The sequence below is a fragment of the Lonchura striata genome, unplaced genomic scaffold (genome assembly GCF_046129695.1).
Source record: "Lonchura striata isolate bLonStr1 unplaced genomic scaffold, bLonStr1.mat Scaffold_113, whole genome shotgun sequence".
NCBI classification, from domain to species: Eukaryota; Metazoa; Chordata; class Aves; order Passeriformes; family Estrildidae; genus Lonchura; species Lonchura striata.
The window spans coordinates 685117-709045 of NW_027461081.1; the positions used below are offsets into that span (position 1 = coordinate 685117).

At 47.5% G+C, this 23929-nt stretch overlaps 2 protein-coding genes across 2 annotated transcripts in view; one reads left to right on the top strand and one right to left on the bottom strand.

The window, feature by feature from the left end:
- LOC144248414 (uncharacterized) overlaps positions 1-23929 on the top strand; it is an 84688-nt gene that overhangs the window by 55025 nt on the left and 5734 nt on the right. Inside the window, exons 2-3 of the mRNA XM_077790588.1 lie at positions 7429-7698; positions 13419-13421. Coding sequence (XP_077646714.1) covers positions 7429-7698; positions 13419-13421 — 273 coding nt within the window. The remainder of the gene's footprint in view (positions 1-7428; positions 7699-13418; positions 13422-23929) is intronic.
- On the bottom strand, positions 13959-17132 carry LOC144248408 (uncharacterized). Its single transcript, XM_077790581.1, is given in 4 exon segments — positions 13959-15731; positions 15794-16117; positions 16199-16419; positions 17121-17132. Coding segments are annotated over 4 exon segments (2313 nt in total). The 3' UTR covers positions 13959-13975.

A 23929-nucleotide genomic window follows, 5' to 3' on the forward strand; every position in this document is an offset into this window, starting at 1 on the left:
GGCCTAAGGCAGCCCGACTTCTCTGTCCTGGTAGCTTTTGTCTGAAAGCAACCCTTGGATATAGTGAATTTGGGAAGTGGAACCCCAGTTTCAGCCATTTCTGCGTAGATAAGAAGGACAGTTCTTTTCCATAGGAAGGAAAGGACAGAGCCCCAGTGTTTCAAAGGCAGAAGTGAAGAGAGGTGGCTCTTGAGAGGCCAAGCCAGACAGACCTGTTTGTCCTGGCAGTTTTTGTCATGTGAGAGATCCTTGGATATATGGAATTTGGGAGAAGGAATCTCAATTTTGACTATGAACACCTTGAGAAGAAGGATGGTTCTTTTTCATTGGAAGGAAAGCACTGACCCCAGTGTTTTGAAAGCAGATGAGAGGCTTCCCCAAGAGGCCAAGGGCAGCCAGATCTGTCTGTCCTGGCAGATTTCACTGGGAGCAATCAATGGATGTACAGAGTTTTGGAGGTGGAATCCCAGTTTTGGCCATGGACACCTGCTCAGGATGGATTTTTTTTTCCTATAGGAAAGAAAAGCACAAAATCCAAGTGTTCTAGAAGAAGATGAGATGTGGCCAGCCTTAGGCCAAGCCAGCCAGACCTATCTCTCCTGACAACTTTCATCTAGGGGCTGTCCTTGGACACAGGACATTTTGGAGATGGAATCTCAGTTTTAGCCGTGGACACCTAGACAGGAAGATGAATTCTTTTCATTAGGAAGGAAAGCACAGTCTCAGTGTTTCAGAGGCACATGAGTGCCAGCCCTCAGGAAGTCAAGGCCAGCCAGACTTCTCAGTCCTGGCAGCTTCTGTCAGGGAGCTATCCTTGGATATAGGGAATTCTGGAGGCAGATGCCCAATTTTGGCCATGGGTACCTGGTTGAGATGGATGTTTTTTTTCCCATAATAAAGAAAAGCACATGGTCCCACTGTTTGAAAGGCAAATAAGAGGTGGCCTGTGGGTAGCCAAGGCAGCCAGATCTGTCTCTCCTGGCATATTTCATCTATAAACAATCCTTGCAAGATAAGGAAGTTTGGAGGAGGAATTCCAGTTTTGGCTATAGACCCCTGGAGGAGAAGAATAGTTCTCTCCCATAGGAAGGAAAGCCCAGAGCCCCAATGTCACTATGGGACATGAGAAAACATGACAGTCACCTTTGCGTTTGTGATGGTAAAATAAAGGAAGTTTATTTCTGACTCCAACATTTATAGTTTTCCAAAGGTGACAGTGAATTGGAGGATGAAAGTACCACCTCTCCAATGACACTGGACAAAACTACCATCCATCAAATTTCTCCTCCTCTATGAAGGAATGCAAAGCAATAAGTTATTTACAGAAAGTTGTGTGAGAAATTTTGCTACAAGAATGTAAACTCAGAAGGTTTTAGAAAATCTTAAAAAATCAGGCCTACACCCCAGTGCTTCAGGGGCAGATGAGAAGTAGCCCTCGACATGCCAAGGTCAGCCAGACCTGTCAGATGCTCCCCAGGAGGCCCAGCTAGCCAGACCTGTTCCATGTTCCCTTGGTTTCTTGGCACCACACAGTGTCACAATGGTGTCCTTGGTTCCATGAGGCTCTGGAGTGTCACAATGTTCCCCTTGCTTCTGCAGTGTCACAGTGGCCCCATGCTTCCATGAGGCCTTGCAATGTCACAATGGCTTTGTGGTTCCACGAAGCCCTGATCTGTCACAATGGCCCCTCGGCTCCGTGTGTCCTCGCTGTGTCACAACGGCTCCTCTGTGACACTGTGGCTGCACAAGGTCACCATGGACCCTTGGTTCCTTGGGGTCTCTGAGTTCTCAATGGTCTCCTTGATTCCATGAGGCCCCACAGTGTCACAATGGCCCCTTGGTTCCATGGGCCCAACAGTGCCACAATGATCCCCTTGATTCCATAACTTCCCACAGTGTCACACTGGCCCCTTGGTTCCATGATGATCTGCAGGGTCACACAGGTTTCTGACATTTGTCCTTGCTGCCCCTCACATCCCCCTGCCCCACAAACAGCCCCAAGCCACTCGTGAGGGACAGGCCCTGCTGTGCCAGGCTGGGCTCAGGGCTTGGCCTTTCTGCTTCCCCCAGCCAGCCCAGGCCTTGCTCAGCATTGCAGTTCCTTGCTCTGAGCCTTGGGCTCCCTGCAATCCTGGCCTCAAGGATCTGCTCTCACCAGTCCCTGGGAGCCTTTGGCAGTCCCTGCCCTCAGTGGGGCCCAGTGATGCTCCAAGGGACTTGGAGTTCTGCTTCTGACTCCTTGAGCAACTTCTTCAGCCTTCTCTCAGTGCCTGAGGGTCCTGGACAGAGTCCCAAATCCATGTTGGGGATCATCAAAATACAGAAAGCCCTCAGGGGAGCTTTGTCTTCCTTCAATGGTCTGCAAATCTCCAGGGCTTGTGCAGCTGGTTGGAGTCAGTTTGGAGTTCTTGTAAGGAGGAGGATTTCAAAGTGCACCTCATGACATTTTTCTTTAATTAAGTGAGTATTCTTAGTTTCCAGTTCAGAGAAGAGCTGATAAAAGCATTCCCCAGGTGATCTTGATGCTCACTGTCTCCTTAGGAGGTCTGGGCATGTAGAAGAATGAGCCCCCTGAGGGCTGACCCTGTTTGGACAAGCTGCTCCGCACCCCCAGCCTCACCATGTCTGACATCGCCCACCTGGCACTGACATCCCTGTGCCCTGCAGCAGAACCTTGTCCCTGAGCTCTGCAGCTCCACGTCCCAGCCCATTGCACCGTGTCCCACCTGCTCTCCTCAGGGCTCTGCCTGCACACAGGCCCAGGAGAAGTTTGTCTCTGGGGAAAGAAAGAATGGAAAAGCCTGAGCAGGTTTCCTAAACAACAAACCCCACTCAGGAACCACCTGCTCAGTACAGGCTGCCTGGAATGGTGTCACCTTTCTACAAGGGACAGTGTGACCAGAAATGATCACTGGAAGCAGAATTCTCTGAGTCTCCCAGCTGAATTCTCTGTCCCTGTCCTTTCCCTGGATCTCTGTTGCAGATGGAAGCTGCTGGTGCCAGCCTTACCTTTAACCTCTCTTTGGAGTGCAAACAGATATTCCCAGCTGTGTTAAGCAGGATTTGCTCAATGTTTCTATAAATCTTTTGTGTTCCCCATGGAACGAAGGGGCCATTTTGGCACTGAGGGTGTGAAATGGAAGCAAGGAGTCAATTGTGACCCTGGGGTCCCATGGAACCAAGGGGCCACAGTGACACAGCAGGGACACATGGATCCAGTGGTCCATTGTGACACTGTGGATCCAAGGAGACCATAGAGACACCTCCAGAAGCTCATGGAACCAAGGAGTCCATGGTGACCCAGCGGGGCTGCATGGAGCCAATGGTCCATGGTGACACTGCCCATCCAAGGAGGCCATTTGGATACTGCAGAAGCTCATGGAGCGAGGTGGCCATTGTGACACTGAAGGACTTCCTGACATCAAATATCCATTGGGACACAGCAGGGCATCATGGAACCCAGGAACCGCTGTTGGCAGTGTGGAAACTCCTGGAACCAGGGGTTGTTGTGGCACTGCAGCACCAACACAGCTGCTGCACCTTGTCCCCTGTCCTGCACAGCTCCTTGGGAGGCACGGCAGGAGCAGCACCCTGAGAGCCTCGGGAATGCCCCTCTGGGATCCATGGCACACACTCCCAGGGGCTGGAATTTCAGTTCCCAGCCAGGAAAAGATGTTCCTGCCCTTGAAGGCAAAGCTCTTATGGAAAAGTCAAAAGCCAAGTGGAGCAACATCTTAAAGTGACATTTCACTGCCAACCTCCCTAACTTCACCCATGGTTGTTGTAGCTCATGGATTGGGAATTAAATCAGGGCAGGGTCTTTGGTGGGAGCTGCTCTGGGTCAAAGGAGGCACTGAGAGAGGAACAGAGCAGGCAAAGGAAGGCAGGAGAGAAAGGAGGTGTTTTGGTTTGGAATGACAGGTGTCTGCTAAGGAGGGCAGGAGCCTCCCCTGAAATGGAAAAATGAAGACTCTTTCAGAATTGTCATAGATTTGAAATTAAAGGGGGCTCTCAGGTAAAAATATGGGAGCAGGAATAACTGTTTTTTATTAGGGAAGAAAATAGAACTATAAAATAAACAATGCAGTAAACTGAAATAACACTGGCAGAGTCAGAATATAACCTGATACCGTTTTTGGACAGGGTATTGGCCACAATACAATTGGAATTGTGGCTGCAGTCCTGCAGGAGTGTCAGCTGTGCTTCTGTTAGAGAAGTGATCCTGTAGAAAAGGGTGTCTTCCTCTGAAGAGGAAGAGGCAGCTGTTCCTCTGAGAAATCCAGCCCAGAAAAAGCTGTGTTGGTGGGCCAGAATCTCCAGACTAGATGCAGGTAGGAATGCTTGGCTCCTCCCTCTGGGCTGAACATCTCACAATGGGATGTTACAGTTCTTACCAGTCATGCAGTGACATTCAATAGCCCATTATCAGCAGATGTCTCCTCTGAGGGAGGATTGATTGTGAAAGAGATAAGGAAAAACTGCCCACTTAACACAGGACAGCTGCCATACAGATGGCAAATAGAACACATCTTGCTTTTCAGTCTGGGACAGGAGGACACAAACAAAATCAGCTGAGAAGGCAGCACTCTGAAAAGCAAACCAGAACTGACAGAAAATGAATGGGACAGAAATCAATAATTCTGATAGTTTTACTTATTATCAAAATAAATCACACCCACCCAGCCCCGCACAATCCGGACCCCACAACCTCAAATTTGGATCTCACTTCTCCCGATCGCCTTCCAACCCCATCTCATCCTGGAGGCTGAGGAATTGAGCAATTTTGGCATGGGACTGAGGTGGGAAACAGCCATTTTGAGGTAGGATTTAGTCACTTTGAGGTGACAGACCAATCCACCTTGGCTTTTGGAGTGCAAAGATATGGAGAATACTACCAGATATGCCCCAAGAACCCACAAATCCTCCAGTATATGTTCCCAAACAGTAAATTCCACCTCAAATACTTCTTAACTGGTGGGACTTCTGTCATCTCTGGTCAATACTCTTTTTAGTCATTTTTCATGTGTTTTTAAGTGATAAAGACAAATCAGGAGTAAATTAGGGCCAAACCAAAACCAGAGACCCCTTGAGCATCACCTGAGCACTTGACAAAACAAACTCAGCAGAAATCAAATTTAACCCTCCATAAAATGCCTTGAGGAAGATTTGCTTTTCCCACAAGTCATTTCTGATGGAAACACAAACAAATCCCAAACATTAATAGACCAAAAACAGAAGCAATTCTGTGGCAACTCCAAATTCCATCAGTTCCAACACAGCTCCAGCTCAGATGCTGGCAGGTTCCAAAAAAAAAAAAACCCAAAAAAAACATGGAAATTTGGCCCAATACAGATTATAAAAGGAAGGGAAAGGTCTGTGTAGCTATTACAAAAGTGACAGGGACCAAGAAAATAATGCTTCTCCCCACAAAGCCCATGAATTCAGGAGTTATTTGGGAATTTAGCTACTTGAGCTGGGCTTCTTGTAGGATTTAAGTAGCCTTGTGTTCCTCACTTTGGGGTGAATGATGCTTGTCAGTCTCACTGGTATCATTTGTTCCCTTTCCTCCTGTGATTTTAACAGACTTTTCAAAGAAGGAAAACAAAATATTTTCTTTAAACTGGTCACCCACAAGAGCTATTTTCCTCATAAATTCTCCCAAAAGTCACTCAGAGGAAGCTGCATCCAAGTTTCCAAGTGTTCCTCCAGAAAGAGCCACAAACTCCTCAGAGGAGGGAACCATGCTGTTGTCAAAGGCACTTGGGGTCAGACAACAGAGCCCTGAAATCACTGTGCAAAATAATGTTGCAATTCTGGATAATAAAATTGTTAAAGAGATGCCTCTGCCCCAATTAAGGTGCTAACAAGACCAAATCCAAAGTGGATTTTATTGAACAGTAAATGTGAGGTAGAGAGAGATGGAAAGAAAAAGAGAGAGCAAGGGAGTGACAGGGACAGAGATCTCCCCTGGAGCAGGGCAAGTGTGACATTGTCCCCTGTGTGCGTGGCCTTCCCAGGGTGGGGGTTTTACACCTGAGCCAGTTTGGGTAAAGGGGGGGTGTTCACCCCCCACCCCGAGCAGGGATTGCCTCACTGTTTCAGGTTTCAGTGTCAGATGTAACCAAAAGTGTTTTCAGTCACCATCTCCATAAACTGTTATCAACAGGTGGGGCAGTGTTCTTTATCTCTTCCATGGCTCAGCCCTGATAATGCCCTCCAGGGTCCATCTTCTGTTAATGGGCCATTGAGTGTCACTGCAGCACTGATAAAATTACATCATCCCATTGTGGGATGCTCCGCCCAGGGGGAGGAACCAAGCATTCCTGCCTGGATATAATCTCACCATTTGCAACACCACGACCACCTTGCCTACTGGATTCCCAGAGGACAAGAGCTCCATAAGCACCACTGGACCTTCAGAAGAAGACCAGACCCTTCTACAGGATCACTGCTTTGACAGAATCACGTTCATCACTCCATCCAGTCTGCAGCCACCATTTCATCTGACAGCTACCAAACGCGGTGTCAGGTTAAATCCTAACTCTGTCAGTTTAAACCAGTGTTTCTGTATCATTGCCTTGATCTTAATTTTCTTATTCAATTGTCATTCTGGCTTAGACTCTCCCCCTGGTTTGCCTTCAAACCAGTACAAAACTCACTGTGCTCATCCCTTGTTTTCCTCCCAAAACAGGATTTCCCATACCCAAATATTTTCCAGATGGAGAAGAAGATTGCGAGGAAGAGGAAGATGCCCTGGGACACCGAGGCAGGTGAGGAGGAAGTCAGTGCCCCTTTCCCCCTCTCTCCTGCTCCATCTCCCAGCCCAGCCTGGCCCCCAGCTGCAGGACAGCCCCGCTGCCGGTGCCCTCCTGCTGGAGATACTCTGGGGGGATCTCCTTGCCCTTCCCTGTGGCATGGAGGCAAATCCCATCCTCTCCTTGTCCTTCCTCCCGCAGTGCAGGAACTAAGGATGGAGACCAGGAAGGACAAATCCCTGCAGCAGAACCTCATGGAAGAGGCCATTTTGAGCAACTCCACAGCGCAAGAATCCAACAGGGAGGAAAATCCCTGGAGATCTCACAGGAGGAGGGTCTGCAAGCCCAGCCCAGGATGCTCTGAGGAGGAAAGACCCACTCTGGGCCAGGAAGGTGGGCAGAGCTTCAGCCAGAGCTCAGAGCTGGTGGTCCCTGAGAAGCTTCCTGATGGGGAGAAGCCCTACAAGTGCTTGGAGTGTGGGAAGAGCTTCAGGAGGAGCAACAATCTGAAACAACACCTGATGATCCACACTGGGGAATGGCCCTATGAGTGTGGGGAGTGTGGGAAGGGCTTCAGCTGCAAATCCCACCTTTTCAGGCACTTACACATCCACACTGGGGAGAGGCCCTACGAGTGTGGGAAGGGTTTCAGGTGGAGCTCTGAACTCATCATCCACCAATGCATCCACACTGGGAAGAGGCCCTACGAGTGTCCCGAGTGTCAGAAGAGGTTTCACAGCAGCTCTGATCTCCTCAGACACCAGCAGATTCACACTGAGGAGAGGCGCTTCCTCTGCCCCGACTGTGGCAAGGGCTTCAAGCACAAGTGCAACCTTGTCAGCCACCAACGCATCCACACTGGGGAGAGGCCCTACTTGTGTCCCCAGTGTGGGAAGAGCTTCACATGGAGCTCTGACTTGACCAGACACCAACGGAGCCACCAGTAAGGGAAGTCCTGAAAATTCTCCAGCTGCAGGAAGAACTTTGTGCACTGCTCCAGCTTCATCCCCCATTGGAGGACCATGTTGGGAAGAGCCTTGGTGATCCATGTTCCCTGTGATCCATGCTGGGAAGACACCTGTCCCTTTTCCTGCCCCTACCAATGGCCTGATGTGGGATTGAAGGACATGAGGGTCTGGCCATGGCCCTGTCACTACATTCACTCCCACCTCAGGTCATTGCCAGGGGTAGGAAAGGGAATCTCTCTCTTTCCCTGAGGAGACGGGTGTCCTTTCCATGCAGGAGGAAACACGTGGCCAGGAAGATACAATTGATGGTGATGTAGTTTTCCCTGTAACCAGTTTTTCTTATCCCTTCTGTTGTCAATATTTTTTCTGTTTCTGTTTGTTCCTTATCTTGTTGCTGTTGCCAGTAAATTGTTCTTATTCCAGCCTGGAATCTTTGCCTTTTGTGCTTTCCATGGTAAGTGAGAGGGCAACAAATGGCAGGGCAGTTTTAGCGGAAGCAGGAAATTGAGAAATGCCATTCCTGAACCCCGGCCTGTGGAAACCGAGCATCCCAGCTGGTGCCAGCCCTGGTGGCCATGGCAGCAGCCTTGGGAGTGGGTCCCTGGCTGGGGCTGAGGGAACCTCTTCACTCTGGTGCCCAGGGACAGGAGTGGAGGGACCAGCTGCAGCCGAGTCGAGGCAGGCTTAGGTTGGATCTCAGGAAAAGCTTTTTGCCCAGAGGCTGCTGGGGCTGTCCAGGCTCCCCAGGGAAGGGTCACAGCTCCAGGGCTCTCTGAGCTCCAGCAGCGTTTGGACAGCGCTGCCAGGCCCAGGCTGGCAGTGTTGGGGTGTCCTGTGCAGGGCCAGCAGTTGGACTCGAGGATCCTGATGGGTCCCTCCCAGCTCAGCCAATTCTGTGGTTCTGGATCCATGACCCTGGGGATGGGAGTGCCAATGGTTGCCATGGCAACGAGCTCCAGGCCTGAGCTGGTGTCCATGGCAACCACCCCTGGCATGGGGTCTCCATGGAGCTGCCCAGGGACTGACCATAGCAACAGGGGCTGGGGATGGTTGCCATGGAAACTGACCATAGCAATGGCCATATTGGGATTTCACCTCCAATATTGACTGTTGTGACAGACTGGAGGAGATTGGTGGCTGCAAACAGTTCATGTGTAGGGGAGGAAGGGGCAGGTCCAGCCTTGCCCTGCCCTGGAACCCCAGCCCTGCCCTGCCCTGGAACCCCAATCCCCAAGTGCCTCTATCCCAGCCCAGCAGTGTCTGCCAGTCCCTGGCACAGCACAGGCAATGCTCCACAGCCACCTCTGGAGCCCCAGCCCAGCTCCTGAGTGACCAAATGACCCCAAGTCCCACCTGGGGGAAGAGCCCAGGAAGACCAAGGGGTATTTAAGGCTGACCACAAGGCAAGCACACATCTTGACTCTACCTCCTCTTGGAATTTCCATCTGAACATTGCTGGAATCCAGGAGTTGGTAGCTGAGTGTGTGCTTCTCTGTAATCTTATTGTTCTCTCCTTTGGTATTTACCTCTTCTATTTCTGTACTCTTGCAAATATTGATTAACTTAAAATTGAACAGGCTCAGAGTTTGTGAAGTTGAATGGGCCAAGTCAATGCTTTGAGAAGTTTTTTTTGTTGATTGAATGCCATATTAAAACGTTTGCCAAAGTTTCACTGCTTTTCTAAATTTCCCAGTAAAGGCTGTTTTGTTGCTTAGAGCTCCTGAGAAACTCTTGATAGTATTGCTCTAGTGCATCCAACTCAGAGTGTTGCAGATGATAGATAGATATGATTGTTCATAAATAATACAGCTAGGATGAGAAAAGTTCTCCCAGCTAGCCGGATGTCACTTCTGTCCTTGGATGAATCCTGGAGTGAAATGGACTGTTCCATCTCACCCCCCAGAAGATGTGTGGCTCATCCCGCACCTCTGTACCTGCCCCTAAAACATCAGTGTCTGTAACCCCATTGGCCCATGCCTTATCCCAGCCCACCTAGGAGCCCCTGATAAGGGGGCTCCGAGAAGCCATGCGGCCGCTTGGAACCTCTTCCCGCTCTTGGAACCTCTCCCCTCTCTTAGAACTTCCTCCCCTCTTAGAACCTCTCCCTCCCCCCCTGGAGCTTCCCCTCTCCTAAACCCTCCTTTTGTCTCTCCCCTCCCCTGCCCTCTTAAACCCGGCCACATGCTACGCCTGAGAGCACGAGGCTCGGACCTTCCTACACCCCCAATAAACCTCTTTCCCTAAGAGCAACCTTCAGAGATCTCTGCCTCCCTCCACCCACACCGTGCTGGAGCGTGGTCATCCCGCATTTAGGTCCCTGGGCTATTTGTTTATTGAGTTGAAAAGACTAAAGTGGTTTCAGTGGTATAATATACACATCGCTTGTCAGGTTGAGATCAAAGCAGCTTTAGCTATAAGAGAATAGAAGATGTCTGCACTTGGCAAACTCTTATTTTTCCTCCACGTATGCTGTACATTCATCAAAGAGCATCTTCACAAGTCATACTTTCAGCTGTCAGCCACTCCTAAAACTCTTGCAGCTGCCTTCCTTTCTTCCTCAAAAAGATAGAATGGGGCTTTTTTCAGCCCCAGCCATCCTTCTCACTGTGCAGAGATAGGGACTGTGCAGTGCCATACAAGTTCCTCAGCCTGGGGACAGGTGCTCATTCTCTCCTGCCTCCAATGGTGTGAGTAACAAACTTGCAAGCAGGAGTCACTAACAGAAGCAGGTGTCTCTCACTTTTTTTCTTTTTCTCTCTTTTTTTTTGTTGTCACTTTCCAGTATTCTGTGAGCAATAAAAATCCTTAAATATTTGCAGGGGAAACTAAATTTTTTGTTCTTGTTTTTGCTTGACTAAAAATCTGGGGGTTTGCCAAGATACAGATCAAACCAACAGCAATCACTGTCAGTGGGATTTTTTTCCATGTTGAAAAAGTTTAACAATTAAATTCCATCATTTACTCTGACATGTTGAGATATCAGTCACTATTGCATGGGCCAAGCACTTATTCTGGATTATATCTCCCAGTTATATAACCAAGTATTCCTTCAGTACGATGGTCTTTTTGCTAAAAGATTTGATGTTCCATAGAAGATGCAATTACTGTACAGAGTTTGTGCATAAAAAGAAAAATCCTCAATCTCTGACATATGTATAGAGCTGACAAAGGAAAGAAATTCAGTATCAGAGCTGGGTAAAATGGCTCATGGTTCAAGTGGTTGTTTTTAATGCTTTTAATAAAAAAATCCTCTGCTGTTGTTTTTAAATACATGTAGTCAAATCTGGAAATTTGAGCATAAGAACATAATGTAGCCACAGTAGGATAATGGACTGAAAAAAATAACCACTGAAAAGACTGAATAAAAAATAAACACTCCCCACTTTGTCCCCCAATTTTTCTGGAATTGTTTAAAGCTAAAAACTACAAAACCAAAATTTACAGAGCTATTTTTTCTGAAGTGTGGACTATACAGTAGTGATAATGAAAATGAGAACAAGCCTCCTGGGATGGTTGTGCTACTTTGCCCTGCCAGATACAGAAACATTTCTATACTTTAAGTATTTTATGTTGTTTTAAATTTTATTTCATTTCTAGGGAACAACAGTACCTCAGGTCATTTTGATGTCAGATTGTATTTCACATCATTTCTGTATGAGGTGCATTTCTTTTCTTTGGATACTTCAGGAAAACATTATGAGGAGCCTGAAAATTGATTATATGAGCTGTGGTCAGGATGCAGCCTTACAGAAAAATCATGAGCACTAAACTTTCCTTGCCAGCAACAATTAAAATATGTAAACCAGTATTTTAAAGAATTTGAGTTGAATGGTGATGACTTTAAATGGCTTTTTAAAGATGGTGACAAAAGTACTTATGGGTATTTTCCCCTATACTCATACAATTCTGTGTCTTTAATGCACTGTAATCATAATAAATATTTCCAGAACTGAAGAAACAGAGCCTGAGAGCTTGTCCATCCTAGAAGTTTCTATTGTTCTCATAAATTTTTCTCTACAATTATCTCTTCTCTTGGAAACACTGTGACATAACCATGCTGCCATAATAAGCATAAGCAGTAGAAATCAAATTCAGAGCTACACAACTTATTTTACAAGGAGAACAGATAATGAAATGGTAAGTAGTGTCAATATACATTAATGGAAAAAATTGCCTAAGCCCTGCATGACTCTGAAAGAGCAAGCTTTCCAGTTATTTTCGAATATTCTGATCCACATGGAAAATGCAGAGAAGTCCTATTTTGCAGGGCTGATTTGCTTCGTATGTGAGCCATAGCAAGGTCAGAATCCTTGGAAGGACACTGCTTCTTACCTCAAGATTTCTGTGAGCTTCTGCCTTGCTTCTGGCTTGGAAGACCTTGAAAGGCAAAGAAAGAAGAGGAAACCAGTGCACTTTTAACCAGGGGTGACTGAAGAGATTAAATCGCTGCCCACTGGCCATGCTTCACAGAGCACAAAGCGAAGATTGACTGCCCATGACGACATTTGAACCTTGTGTCATTGCTGTGAATCCTCCTGGGTGTACCTTGCTCCTTAGACTGAAGGCACTGTCATTGAGCAAGCTGGGGGTTAAAGCAGCCTTTTTATTTTGGATAGTAATTCACTAATACTTGGGGACTGAGAGGATTTGGGTTGCAGTACTTATTACAGCCTATTTCTGCCTTGGTGGAAGGAGGTGAGAAGTACAGAGTACCTGAAGCAAGGAAGAATTGAGATATGCCAAAGAACCAAAAAGCTTGATTGGCCACCTAGAGCAAATCTTTGTGGGCTTTAGGAAACTGTGGGGTGGCTGCTCTCACCTGCTTCATGACTGGCCTTTCTTTTCCTGCATATTATTTTCATTTCTACTGTTTGTATTGTTTTTTCTTGCACTTTGCTCCTTACTATGAATTAGTATGCTGCTCAAAGCTAAATATCAGCCAAATTGATAAAGATAGGTTATTTATATCTTCTCAGGATTTAAATGCCACAGAAAAAGTTGGGGGACTTGAGCAGATCAAGCAATGTTTTACCCTGCAGCCCCATGTAAGTGACTAACTGCTTTAATGGCAGGTACATTGACAGCTTTAGTTTGGATATGGAGGGAAAATAGATTGTTTTTCGGAAGACACTGCTACTTTACTCAAATTTGCTGCACTACAGCTCAAGGATTAGAGCACACCTAGACAGTGTGACCATGCTGTAACTATCACTGTGTTCATTTGTAGTTTTTTACTCAGAAGTTGAAGCTTCTTCTTCTTCCTTTAATTAGCTGCCTCTATCAGGACCTGTTTTGTTTTCTGCTATAAATGGTGGGTCAAATAAAAAGAAGGACAGATTTCAGGCAATTTGAGAAATTTTTCTTCTTTTATTATTTCTTCACACATATATATGTAGATATTGCTGAAGGGCAGCTATTACTGAAGGGTAGCTCAATCTTTTAGGACTAAATTGTTCCCTAGGAGTTGTAAAAGTGACTGTGTAAAGAAAACTTCAGCAATCTTTCCAAAGATTGCTAAAAAAATTCAAGAGTACTCTGCTGCAAAATTTCAGGCATTTCAGGGCATTTTCACTTCAAACTTCAAGCATTTCTATGGAAATGCTCAAGAGACAGCATACTTAATATATCCAACATCTCTGTTTGCAAAGAGTCTATTTCAGATAGAGGTATAGGAAGGACATTCTCAAAGATATAGAGGGTTACGTACAAAGAATGACGCATTTCAGGCAATTTGAAAAACTTAACTTCTTCTATTAGTTTCTCAAACATAGATATTCAAGTATTGTTTAAAAGCAGACAAGCAACTGGGGGAATTCTCTAAACTAAGGGTAATTCTCTAAACTAAGGGTTTAAACTAATCTAGTCTAAACTCTATTTCTCTACACTAAGGGTAGCTTTGCAAAATAGTTATATACTGCCAACACTAAAGGGCCTCTGGAATGAATGCTAAGAAACAAGTCTAATTAAAACTACAACTCACTAAATAACTACATTAAGTCCCTAATAGGCTAGGTTGCTGTCTTCGAGGTATTCCAAGCAACCTCCATCAGCTTCACTGTTGTTCTTCTGCAAGGATGTGCAGGTGGAGCCCGTTTCTGCCTCCTTGACTTAGGCAACAGCACTGTTGTAAATGGAAGGTGAAGGGCAAGGCCACTCACGGAAGTGTCTGCACAACAAAACCATGTGCTGCAGCATCTTCCTTTCACAGGAGCAGGAAAGCAGCTTCAGGATTGCCACGGACAAATACAACAATCACAAAGAGTCGACGTCACAGCAATCAGCTGCGAACTTCTCCATCAGAGCTTTGTGCAGGGAATTCTTCTCAGTGTTGGAGAGCATCATCCAGAGGTGAAAGTGCAGCTGAGCATAAGCCTCCATTGCCTTTCTGTGGGCATCTGGATCTCGGGCCAGGTACTCAAAGAGGTTGAGTGGCTCAACCTTTTGCATTGCTGGCGGCAAGCTGATCTCTGCAGGAAGCTTCTCGTTGCCTAGAACAAAATGGTCCAGGTGTTTCCATTTCAGGCAGAGCTGCATGTATGCCATGATGTCCCACAGCCGCAGTGGAAATTCCTTCCTGCGCCAGTAGACGGGCGGTAAGATGTTTAACACATGCATGACCAGAGTCTTCCAGTTAGAGTTGGAAAAACCTGTGCCGCTCAGCATGCAGGTGAAGAGCTGCAGGTATTTCAGGTGCAACCTCTTACATGGTATCTGCCTGGCAATGTGCTGGAAGAATTTTGCCTCCGCCACAGCGAATGTCTCAGGCCATGCTGTTCTTGTGACGATGTTGGCCTTGGCGGGCTGACTGCTCACAAGGTTACCGGAGTTGCCTTTCTGGGCCTCTAAGGGCTGGTTGACCACAAAGATGTCATAGTCCCCTTGGCACACCCAAAAAAGCATCTCCACCGACAGGGTCCTCTTGCCTCTGCTCAGCTGGAATTGGCAGGACCGGCTGCAGAGCTGAAACACCAAGTGCCATGAGTATGACTGAGGCACATGCAGCCACGAGCATCTCACCATCTGGAAGAACCAGCGGGAGGTTTTCTCCACATCCAGGTAGGAGCCGGTGCAGAGTGTCTCCAGGAGGCTGCGCTGCTGCTTCCGCCGCAGCTCCTCCTGCGAGTGGTGCAGGAGGCACAACAGCTTCTCGCCCAGCTGCTCGCTCTCACACGTGCACACCAGCTCCACACGGACGCTGAAGGTCCTTGCTGCCGTCTGCCCTGCACTGCTTGGCTCTAGGTGGAAGGTGTGCCCTGGCGGGGGATTCAGTGGGACCAGCACACGGTACACCCCATCCCACTCATGGGGGCTCCAGCCCTCAAAGGCACTGCCCACCCCGATGGCTACTCGAGGCACCGGATCAAAGCTATTGCTCACGCTGTACACAAAGACACACGTGAAGCTCTCCATCAGCTCAGCTGTCACTGAGCAGCCTCTCTCCAGGTCCTCCACAGGCCACTCTATACCATCCATTAAAAGGATGTCCTTCTCATTCCCAGCATCTTGGGTGTCTTCTCTGTTTTCAATTCCACCACTGGCATTTTCTTCCCTGCCACCATCACTGCCACCTTTTTCACTGGCAGCCACATTACCTTGTTCCTCTTCTTGTCTATCATTATTCTTGTTTCCCTCCACATTCACATCAGCCTGTTATTCATCCTTGTTTCTATCATTGCCATCTTCTGCTATCACATCCTTATTTACTTCCTCAGGTGCAGGAAAACCACTATGGGCAATTTCATTCCTACATTGATTGCTATCTTCCTGCCCAGTCCAGTCTTTACTTCTTTGGTCATTGGCACGTCTGCTTTCCTGCACCTTCACATCCATGTATTCTTCTGTTCCATCTACATTGTCTTCACCTTCATTTACATCAGTGTTTTTGCCTGCCTTTATAGTAACACTATTGTTTTTTTCTTCATTTCCTTCTCCTTCTTCCTTTCCAGTGTCCTTGTCTTGGTCCACCTGTACATCCTTAGTTTTTTCTTTATTTGCTTCTCTAGATCTTCTTTATTTCCAGCAACATTGCCAGGTTCTTCTTCATTTCCTTCAGTGGTAGTGTCTCCTGGCATATCCCCATCACTCTGTCCTTCTTTCTTTAAGTGATAGCCATTGTCGACATCGCTGTCTTCCTTCACATCATAATTGCCACTGTTGACATCGCTGTCCTCCTTCATCTTCACATCATAATTGTCTTCAGTGGCATCATCCTTGTTGCCATCATCTGCAGCCACAGGACTGCCTTCTCTGTCATCTTCAGTGCCGCTGTTTTCTGCCTCCAGAGTCATATCTCTGTCTTCTTCACCTTCCTCTGGATCAGCGGTGTCTTCTTCCTGTTCAGTTATTCTCTCATCTCCCAAGGTCTTGCGGGAGCTCTGGTCCTTGCTGCTGCTGCTGGCCTCACAGCTCCTTCTCCTGCAGCCCAGCCACAGGCCCAAGAGGAGCAGGATGCCAGCAAGAACCCAGAATGGCCACTGCTGCAGGGCACCAAAGAGCATGGCTCCCCAGCCCTCATCCTGCTGCTGCAGGGGCCCCTGCTCCAGCTCCTGCATCAGCTGGGCCATCTCACGGTCCAGCAGCTCCTGACGCTCCCGCATTCTCTGGCGCGTGGCCTCATCCAGCCCATCCCCAGCTGGCTGGGGGTACTGGATCAGGCTTTGCACAAGCACAAACAGCAGTGACAGTAAAGCCATGGTCTGCAGGAGGACACACAGGAGGGGCTCAGTGGGGCCGGAATGGAGACAGTGAGGGGCAGGAGCGGCAGGGATGTGGTGGCAGGAAGGAAAGGGCCCCCGGCAGCTGGCAAGGCTGCACCGCTGCCCCGCGCGCCCCGCGCCCCCAGCAAGGCGCTGCGCCCGGCGCTGGGCCCTGGAGACCGGGCAGCCCCGGGGACCGGCGCTCCTGTCCCAGCCCTCCTCCAGCCCCCTCTCCCCTCTGCTGTGTACTCACCGCTTGCCAAGGCTCTACTGGGGCAGCGGCACCGGCCTGGGGCCTTTTATAGTTGCCCCCATTGTGACACGGCCCCTGTGCTGTCACAGAGCCCAGAGCGCATCACAGGCCAGCCCCGCCCGCCGTCCCAGCCCGGTCATGGAACTCATCATGGCCCCGATGCAGAGAAGAAAGGAACTGAAGTCTTTTTTTGCGTTTCAGGCTCTCTTATGTAGTTTGTCTCACAGCCACACAGCACTCCCCCTACCCCAGACTGGATGTGAGACTTCAAAAGGTGATGCATGTCATCTGCATCCTGTTCTGTTCAGCGCTTGAGACAAAACACCTCAACACCTCTTTCTGCTGCTGCTGGAAGGGGCAGATGAGATGGCTTGAGCTATGCTTGTAGGAAGCTACCAAAACAGTAATAGCCTCTTCAGCTGCACACTCACTAGGCAGAGGAATTTACCTCAAGGCACATGTTGGACCTGAAGGCACATCTGGAAGTGAAAAAGCATCTTGAGAAAAAATATCTGCGTTTAGTCTCAGAGGAAGAATTTGAGCCACCTCAGAGCATTTCTGTTTTGTTCTATAATTGTGGGGTTGGCGGCTTTTTTTTTTTTCTTTTTTTTTGAGGGCATAATAATTGTAATAAACACTACCAAATGTGAATTTCCCCTCTCCCTTCTTTGATGGAAGACAAGCAATGAAAAAGTGGCAATTGCTCTTTCTCTGCATCTTACTCCAACATTTGCAGTTATTAAAATTTGTATCTTCTTTTCACTAGTCCATCAGTTTGAGGTGATGTCTGCAAATGAATAATAATTTTTCTTACCACTGTATCCTCAGCTTTAAGAGGATTCTCTCCCTTTCATATTCAGATCTTTCATTTTCTGCTTTATGCATCCTTTAAAGACCAGAAGCCTTTTCCCTCTGCTTTTTAATTTACTTCGGAAAAGCACATTAATTAAACAGTTACATTTGGTTGGTTGAAGGTTGTCCATGATATTTACTTAGCTGGGGTTTATCTGGCTGTCAGAATAACTCACTGGAGAGATCACAATTTTATAACAATGCTGGTCAACCAATGTGACCTTCAACAGGACCACCTGTGGTGAACCTTGTGAGCCCGCCTGTGGCACTCATCCCTGCCTTTTCTGGCATGATTTTATATGCTACTGCACCTCAGGCACACAGTATGTAACTTCTGTCAAGCCTTCAAGACACTAGAAGTGTGATTCTGGAAATGCTGATAAATATAAAAGATACGACTCAGAGATAGCCATGTTACCTCTTCTTCTAAGGTTTCCAGGCCTGTAAACGAGGAGGGACAGGAACAACCAGACAATCAATTTATGGAACACTGAAAAGGTCAAGATATTGTAATATGCTGTATTGCACTGAATCTATGGGATATTAAAATTCAGATGGTTCATTCCTAGAAAATATTTGCAGTTGCACAAATAGAGAAGCACAGATTTCCACCATGGTGGCAATTACACAAACAAATGGATCTACTCCAATTACAGTTCGAGACAAACATCTTTGTGTGAGCTTCTTTGGAGCTTTTATATTTGGAGTACTGAGTTGTTCCACTCAAGCAGAGGAACTTAACCTGATACCAGGGATGGAAGGCTTCTTCCCTTCTTCTTTCTCATAAACAAAATGATGAGAAAACATTAACAGTCAGATCAACCTCTGCTAACCTTTTAACTTCAGCTGTTGATATGATTAAGTCAGGAGCCTCTGTTAGACTATTTTTACCTCTTATTTTCTTTCTCTCCTTTCTGATCCTTAATTTGCACTTGACATTTCAATTGATTTGTTGGGCTAAGGAATTTTGCCACTATTAGCTTTACTTTGACAAACCTCTCTTATTTTAGCATAGAGGGTCCCAGAAATTTAGCTAGGAGCCATTTTGACATAAGGGAAAGATGAGGTTTCTGGTCTATGTGACCCTGTACATTTTACAGGCTTTTGAGGAAAAACTCCTTTTCTACAGGATGCAATTTCTAAACCTCTGGACATTGCTAGTCTAATCGACCCTAAGTGGTGACCAACATTTTTTAAATCCTTATCAAACTCTGGACCTGCAGCTACAACTGAGGCTGCAGCAGGAACACATGGAGCAGAAAGGATATTATATGTATCTCGCAGAAAATAGTCTTCTCAGTACATCCCTCCTCTCAGTGCTTGCTTATATTAAGCACTGAAAGTCACAGTTCTCTATACAGAGCAGAACCTGACTATTTAGAAAGGAAATAATTTAGCCAGCTAACCCAGACAGAGAATTGAGGCATTACTTCAGGAGAAATGAGGAAGGTGATGTCTGCCATTAGTCTTCAGTTACAAGAAGAAATAAATCCTGTCCCAAATTAAAGCAAGAGTTGCAGACCTCTTGCATTGCGACTACAAACAAAGTTGAAAGAGTATTCTGGCAAGAGCTTCTGAATTTAAATAAAGAAATGACACAGGTCACGTGAGAACCAAAGAATGGAAACATTAATAAAGGAAGCAAAACCCTGTCCATGTCACTCCAAGATGTCTTCTGATATCCATGGCAGAATGGTGAGTTTGACAGAAACATTTATGTCTGCCAGGCAGATATCCAGTTATAGGAAAAAATTCTGTTTGTCTATGAAAACGCAGTTTTCAGTAAAAAAGATGAAAACTAAATTTGAATGTATATAAACAATACAAAATCATTCTTCAGGATATCTTTATGTATCAGGAGGCACATCTTTTATAACACTTTTATTGCTATATTTGTGAATAACTGTTTTGCAGTGCTATTTTAACTCAAATAATTAAGCTTTCCTTCTGTTTTATGTTTAAAAGTTTGGGGGTTGGGGTTTTTTGGCATTTGGAAGCAAGTCAACTGGAGAGCATTTTCTGTGCCATCTGAGGCCAAAAGTAACAGCATGGAGTCAGAGAAGGCCATTCAGCAGGCAATTTGTATCCTCAGTTGGGTATCCCTTCTGTAGAATGCAGCTGGTATAAACTATACAGGGTCTGGGGCTACAGAAACAGCAGAAATTAAGAAAGTGAAATTTCTAGAAAAGCTTGAAGTATAGAAAACTTTGAGCATGCTGTTAAAGAAGTTGTGAGTTTGGTTCAGGGGACTGCAGAGTTGATCCCTTCTTCAGTCATATTTCAATTGTTAATACAAGAGGAAATAGATCTTTTGATCACTTTTTCCTGTTAACAATCTGTTTTTAAACACTTCTTATAGATTGTTTTGCACTCATAGTATGATAAAAAACACAATTCTTGAAAAATTCAGCTACATGTGAAAATTAGATTTGGAAAAAATGGTGCTTCTTTACAAGTGTTGAAGTAGTTCTCTCTTCTTTGAGTAACTCCAGCTTTAGAGCAGGTATTTGAAAGTTACTAGTGAATCATACCTATGTCCTTCACCATTCTAAACAGACATCTGCACTTTGAGCCACTTTGGAAGCCTCAGCTGTTATGTGCAGTGCCTTCTCCATAAATAGCCAAAAGTTAGGGTGCTGGAGACTCCATCTTCACTGAGAAAATCCATTCTAAAACTTGCTGAAACTATTACTATCTAATCCCCAGCTTCTAAAGGTGTTTCTTTTTATCCCCATTCATTCTTTGTACCCAGCCTGAGCTCTGGGGGTGCCAGGGGTTCTGGAGGTCCCATTTGTATTCCTAAAGCTGCCATAACCCCCTGGAGGAACTCTCCTGCAAAATTAGTTCTGCTCTCTGAGTCTATGGCTTCCACAGTCCCTTTTATTGGAATGATGTCTTTTAGAAATGCCTTAGTAAGTGATCCAGTGGTTGCTGAGCAGTCAGAATTGCTTTTGCCCCCCTGTTAGGTGAGATGGTGTCACCAGAAGATATTGAAGCCTTCCTGCTCAGGGCATTTCAGTGCCAGGCTCTTACAAGCACACACAGCTGTGCCGGTTGAGCTGACCATGGGGGTAACCTGCGCTTTGTCTGATACCCTTTCCTCAATAACAGCGTGTCTTGGAACTCTTTTCCCTTCTGCTGCCCTTGAAGAGCCATCCACAAAGACATTTTCTGCCTCAGGCCAGGCAATGTCTCCTGAATCTCCCCCAGGCTGGGTCTGGAGCTGTGTCACTTGAATGCAGTGCTGGGTTTCTTCCCACCCCCTCTGTGGGCTGTTCAAACAGGAGGCTGGGTTAAACCCTTCCCCTGTGCTCAGTTCTGAATCCTCCTGTGCCACTGAACAAGTTTCACACTGTAATAACCGAGCACTGCTCATCCATTGCGAGGCTCTTTTGGTTATCAAAGCTTGAACTTGATGGCAGACTGGAACAGTTGGAGATCCTGTTGTCATCAGGTTTTGGTCCTGGGTCCCTGCTGAAGCTGTGGCTGCACAATTCTGCAGACAATGAGGCCACTGTGGCCACTGGGTGAAACATTTTGGCCCAAGGATTCCTTTGGCATGGCCCTGTTGAACATTCACCTACAATTCCAATTTCTTTTCTGAGTCTGGAAGAGACAGAGCTGAGGCATCAATATTTTTGGTTGTTCATTTTCTCAAGTTTTGCTCTCTTTCTCCTGTCTATACCACAGCATGGAGGCTGTCTGAGGTTAAAAAGTCCTACAATGTTCTGGCTGGAACAGAGAATCCTCAATCCAGGCTGTGTAATTCCCTATTTATCCTCAAAATTGTCTCAGCTCCTTTTTGGTCCAGGGAAATGTTACTTCTGAGATTGCCCAGTGCCTCTCTGGGTCAATTCACCAGGAATCTTCAGTCCCAGTATTTCCCAAATATTTAACCTTTTTCTCCACCATTTACCATTTGTTTTTTTTTTTTCCCCAATACTCAAAAGATATTTTTAGCCAGGAAATTCAGCCATTTCACTGGGGCTTTGTCTACCACTTGTTCTTGTCCTCCTCATTGGAGCCATCTGATTCCCTGACTGGCAGGATAGGAGTGCTGTAGGGAGACATCCCTGGCTCCAAGAGCCCTGCCTTTAGCAGGGACTCCATACCAGGCTGTGAGCCCTTCCTTCCCTGCCCTGGAACAGGGTGTTGCTTTTAGACACCACTTGTCCTGGTTGCTTCCAAGTAGTTTGGAGAGGCTCCACATCAAATTTTCCCTGGGGCTGCCCACACCTCTGGGTTCCCTTCAGCACAGGCCTTGCCAGACATTTGACACAAAGGTACAGCAGCAATAGCCTCTGTATCACCTTTTACAATATTACAATGCCACCATCAAATTCCTTCCTAGTTAATTACAATCAGAGTAGGAAGAAAAAGAAATTAGTTTATTTCAAACCTATCCCCCACAGCTCCTAATAGTGATTGAACAAATGATTGATACCAGCTCAGCTTTCCCATTTATTCCCTTAATAATGAAAACACTCCTTTACAATTTTCCCCCTTTAGGTGTAATATTCAGAGTGGATGGAGAGGCCCCTGTGTCCATCAGGAGAGGCTTCCTCTGGATGCAGACCCAGCCTGAATGTTGTGCAGGGCTCCAGTGTGGTGGGTCCTCGGTGGGATGGGAGCTCAGAGAGCCCTGACAATCCATGTCCATGCAGGGGTGGACTTGCTCCTGCTGAGGGTGCTGCTGTCTGTGCTTGCAGTGTCCTTGTGGGCTGCAGCTGGAGCCCTGACTCCTTCCCAGGGGCTGTTTGGGTGGGCTCTGCCCTGGCCAGGAGGGCAATGCCTCTGCCAGGTGCTTGTGGCCGACCCCGTCATGCCCTGGGTGCTGGGGCCCCCTTGGGCCCTGGGGTTGATCCCTCAGGGGCTGAGGGAACTCTGCCGTGGCCTTTGCCTTCAGCTTGGCCTTTTGCTCATCCCTTCTTGCCTTCAGCTGCTGTGCCTTTGTGCCCAAGTGCTGCAGGGCTTCTTGTGCCACTCCTGCAGCCCCGGTCACTGCCTGTGGGTGCTCATCCTCTGAGAGCTGCTGAGCTTTCTGCAAAACCTTTCCTTTCTGCAGGGACCCAAACGAAATCCTGAACAGAAAATCCTGATCCTTCATGTGCACTCTGCATTTCCCAGCTGTTCCTTTGTGTTCCCCGTTGTGCTCAGGGTCCCTGCCCAGCCCGTGTGGCAGAGCCGGTGCCTGTCCTGCCGCAGTGTCCAAAGGCGGCCCCCCCGGCGGGCAGGGCCGGCAGCTCCCCGGGGCCGGGCAGCGGCCGGGGCGTCCCACAGCCTCCTGGGGGCCGGGGGCCACTGCCGGCCCTGCCCGGGGCTGGTGGGGTCAGGCAGCGCCCGGCGCTGAGCCCCGGCTGCCCCACAGCCCCGGCCCGGCCCCGCAGCTCCCCACAGGCCCCAGCCCGTGCTCCCGGTGCCGCACCTCTGCGCCCGGTGCTGCCGCTGCCACCGCAGAGAAACCCCTGGCATCCTGACCTCCTGCTTTTCCTCTCCTGGAAACCGGGGATGGAAAGGATCTGGATCAGCTGGCAAATGTGAGGATAAGACCCTGCTGAAAAACATTTCAGTCCTCTGTATTTTTCTCTTTCTCCTCTTTTCCATCATCCTTTTTCTTACCACATAGATTCCTCCTGCTGCTTCTTACCTGAACCATATTCCTGCACACTTCTCTTCACCCGATCCCTTCCCAGCACACCAACCCCATCCATCCCCTGTTGTCCAAATCCCTTCTCCCCTTCCCTTATTGCCCCCCTTGGGTGTCCATGTCCTTAATTACCTCTGGGGAAATATGCAAACTACCTCAACATTCTCCCAGGGGACCCTTCAGAGACATTTTGGGATAATCATCACTTTGGCCAGGACCGTCCCTGGCTTTCCCTTTTCTCCCCTCCATGGGTGCCCTGCCATGTTCACTCCCCGAGGATCCCAGGGCACTCACTGATGAGATTTTCAGTGCTCTCTCCCTGCTGACTCTTCACAGACCCCCTGATGTGTCACTCATCTGTCTCCTGGTCACTCCCGGGTCCCAAATCAATCCCCAGTGCCACTGCCAGCCAAGGGAGCCGATCACCCAAAGTGGGTGAGGCACCTTCAGCTGCACTCCCTGCCCGCCGCCCCGGAGGGTGGAAGGAATTCGGGATGAGCCCCAGGGTGTGCGGGAAAATTGACATCACCAGACGATTCTGTCCACAAAGAATACAGAGGAGTACTGTAAAAGTAATTTCATTTCTAAAACTGGGAGAGGCCATGGGACATTTCCCATGGGATCTCTCCAATTGTTGAAGGACACAGCCCTCCTTTTCATCCTAATTCTCCTGGCCACATCTCACTCTCTCTTTCCTAATTGGCTGAAGTACTTGAGAGCTACAGATATCCCAGTCCACCTACTACATACACCATTAA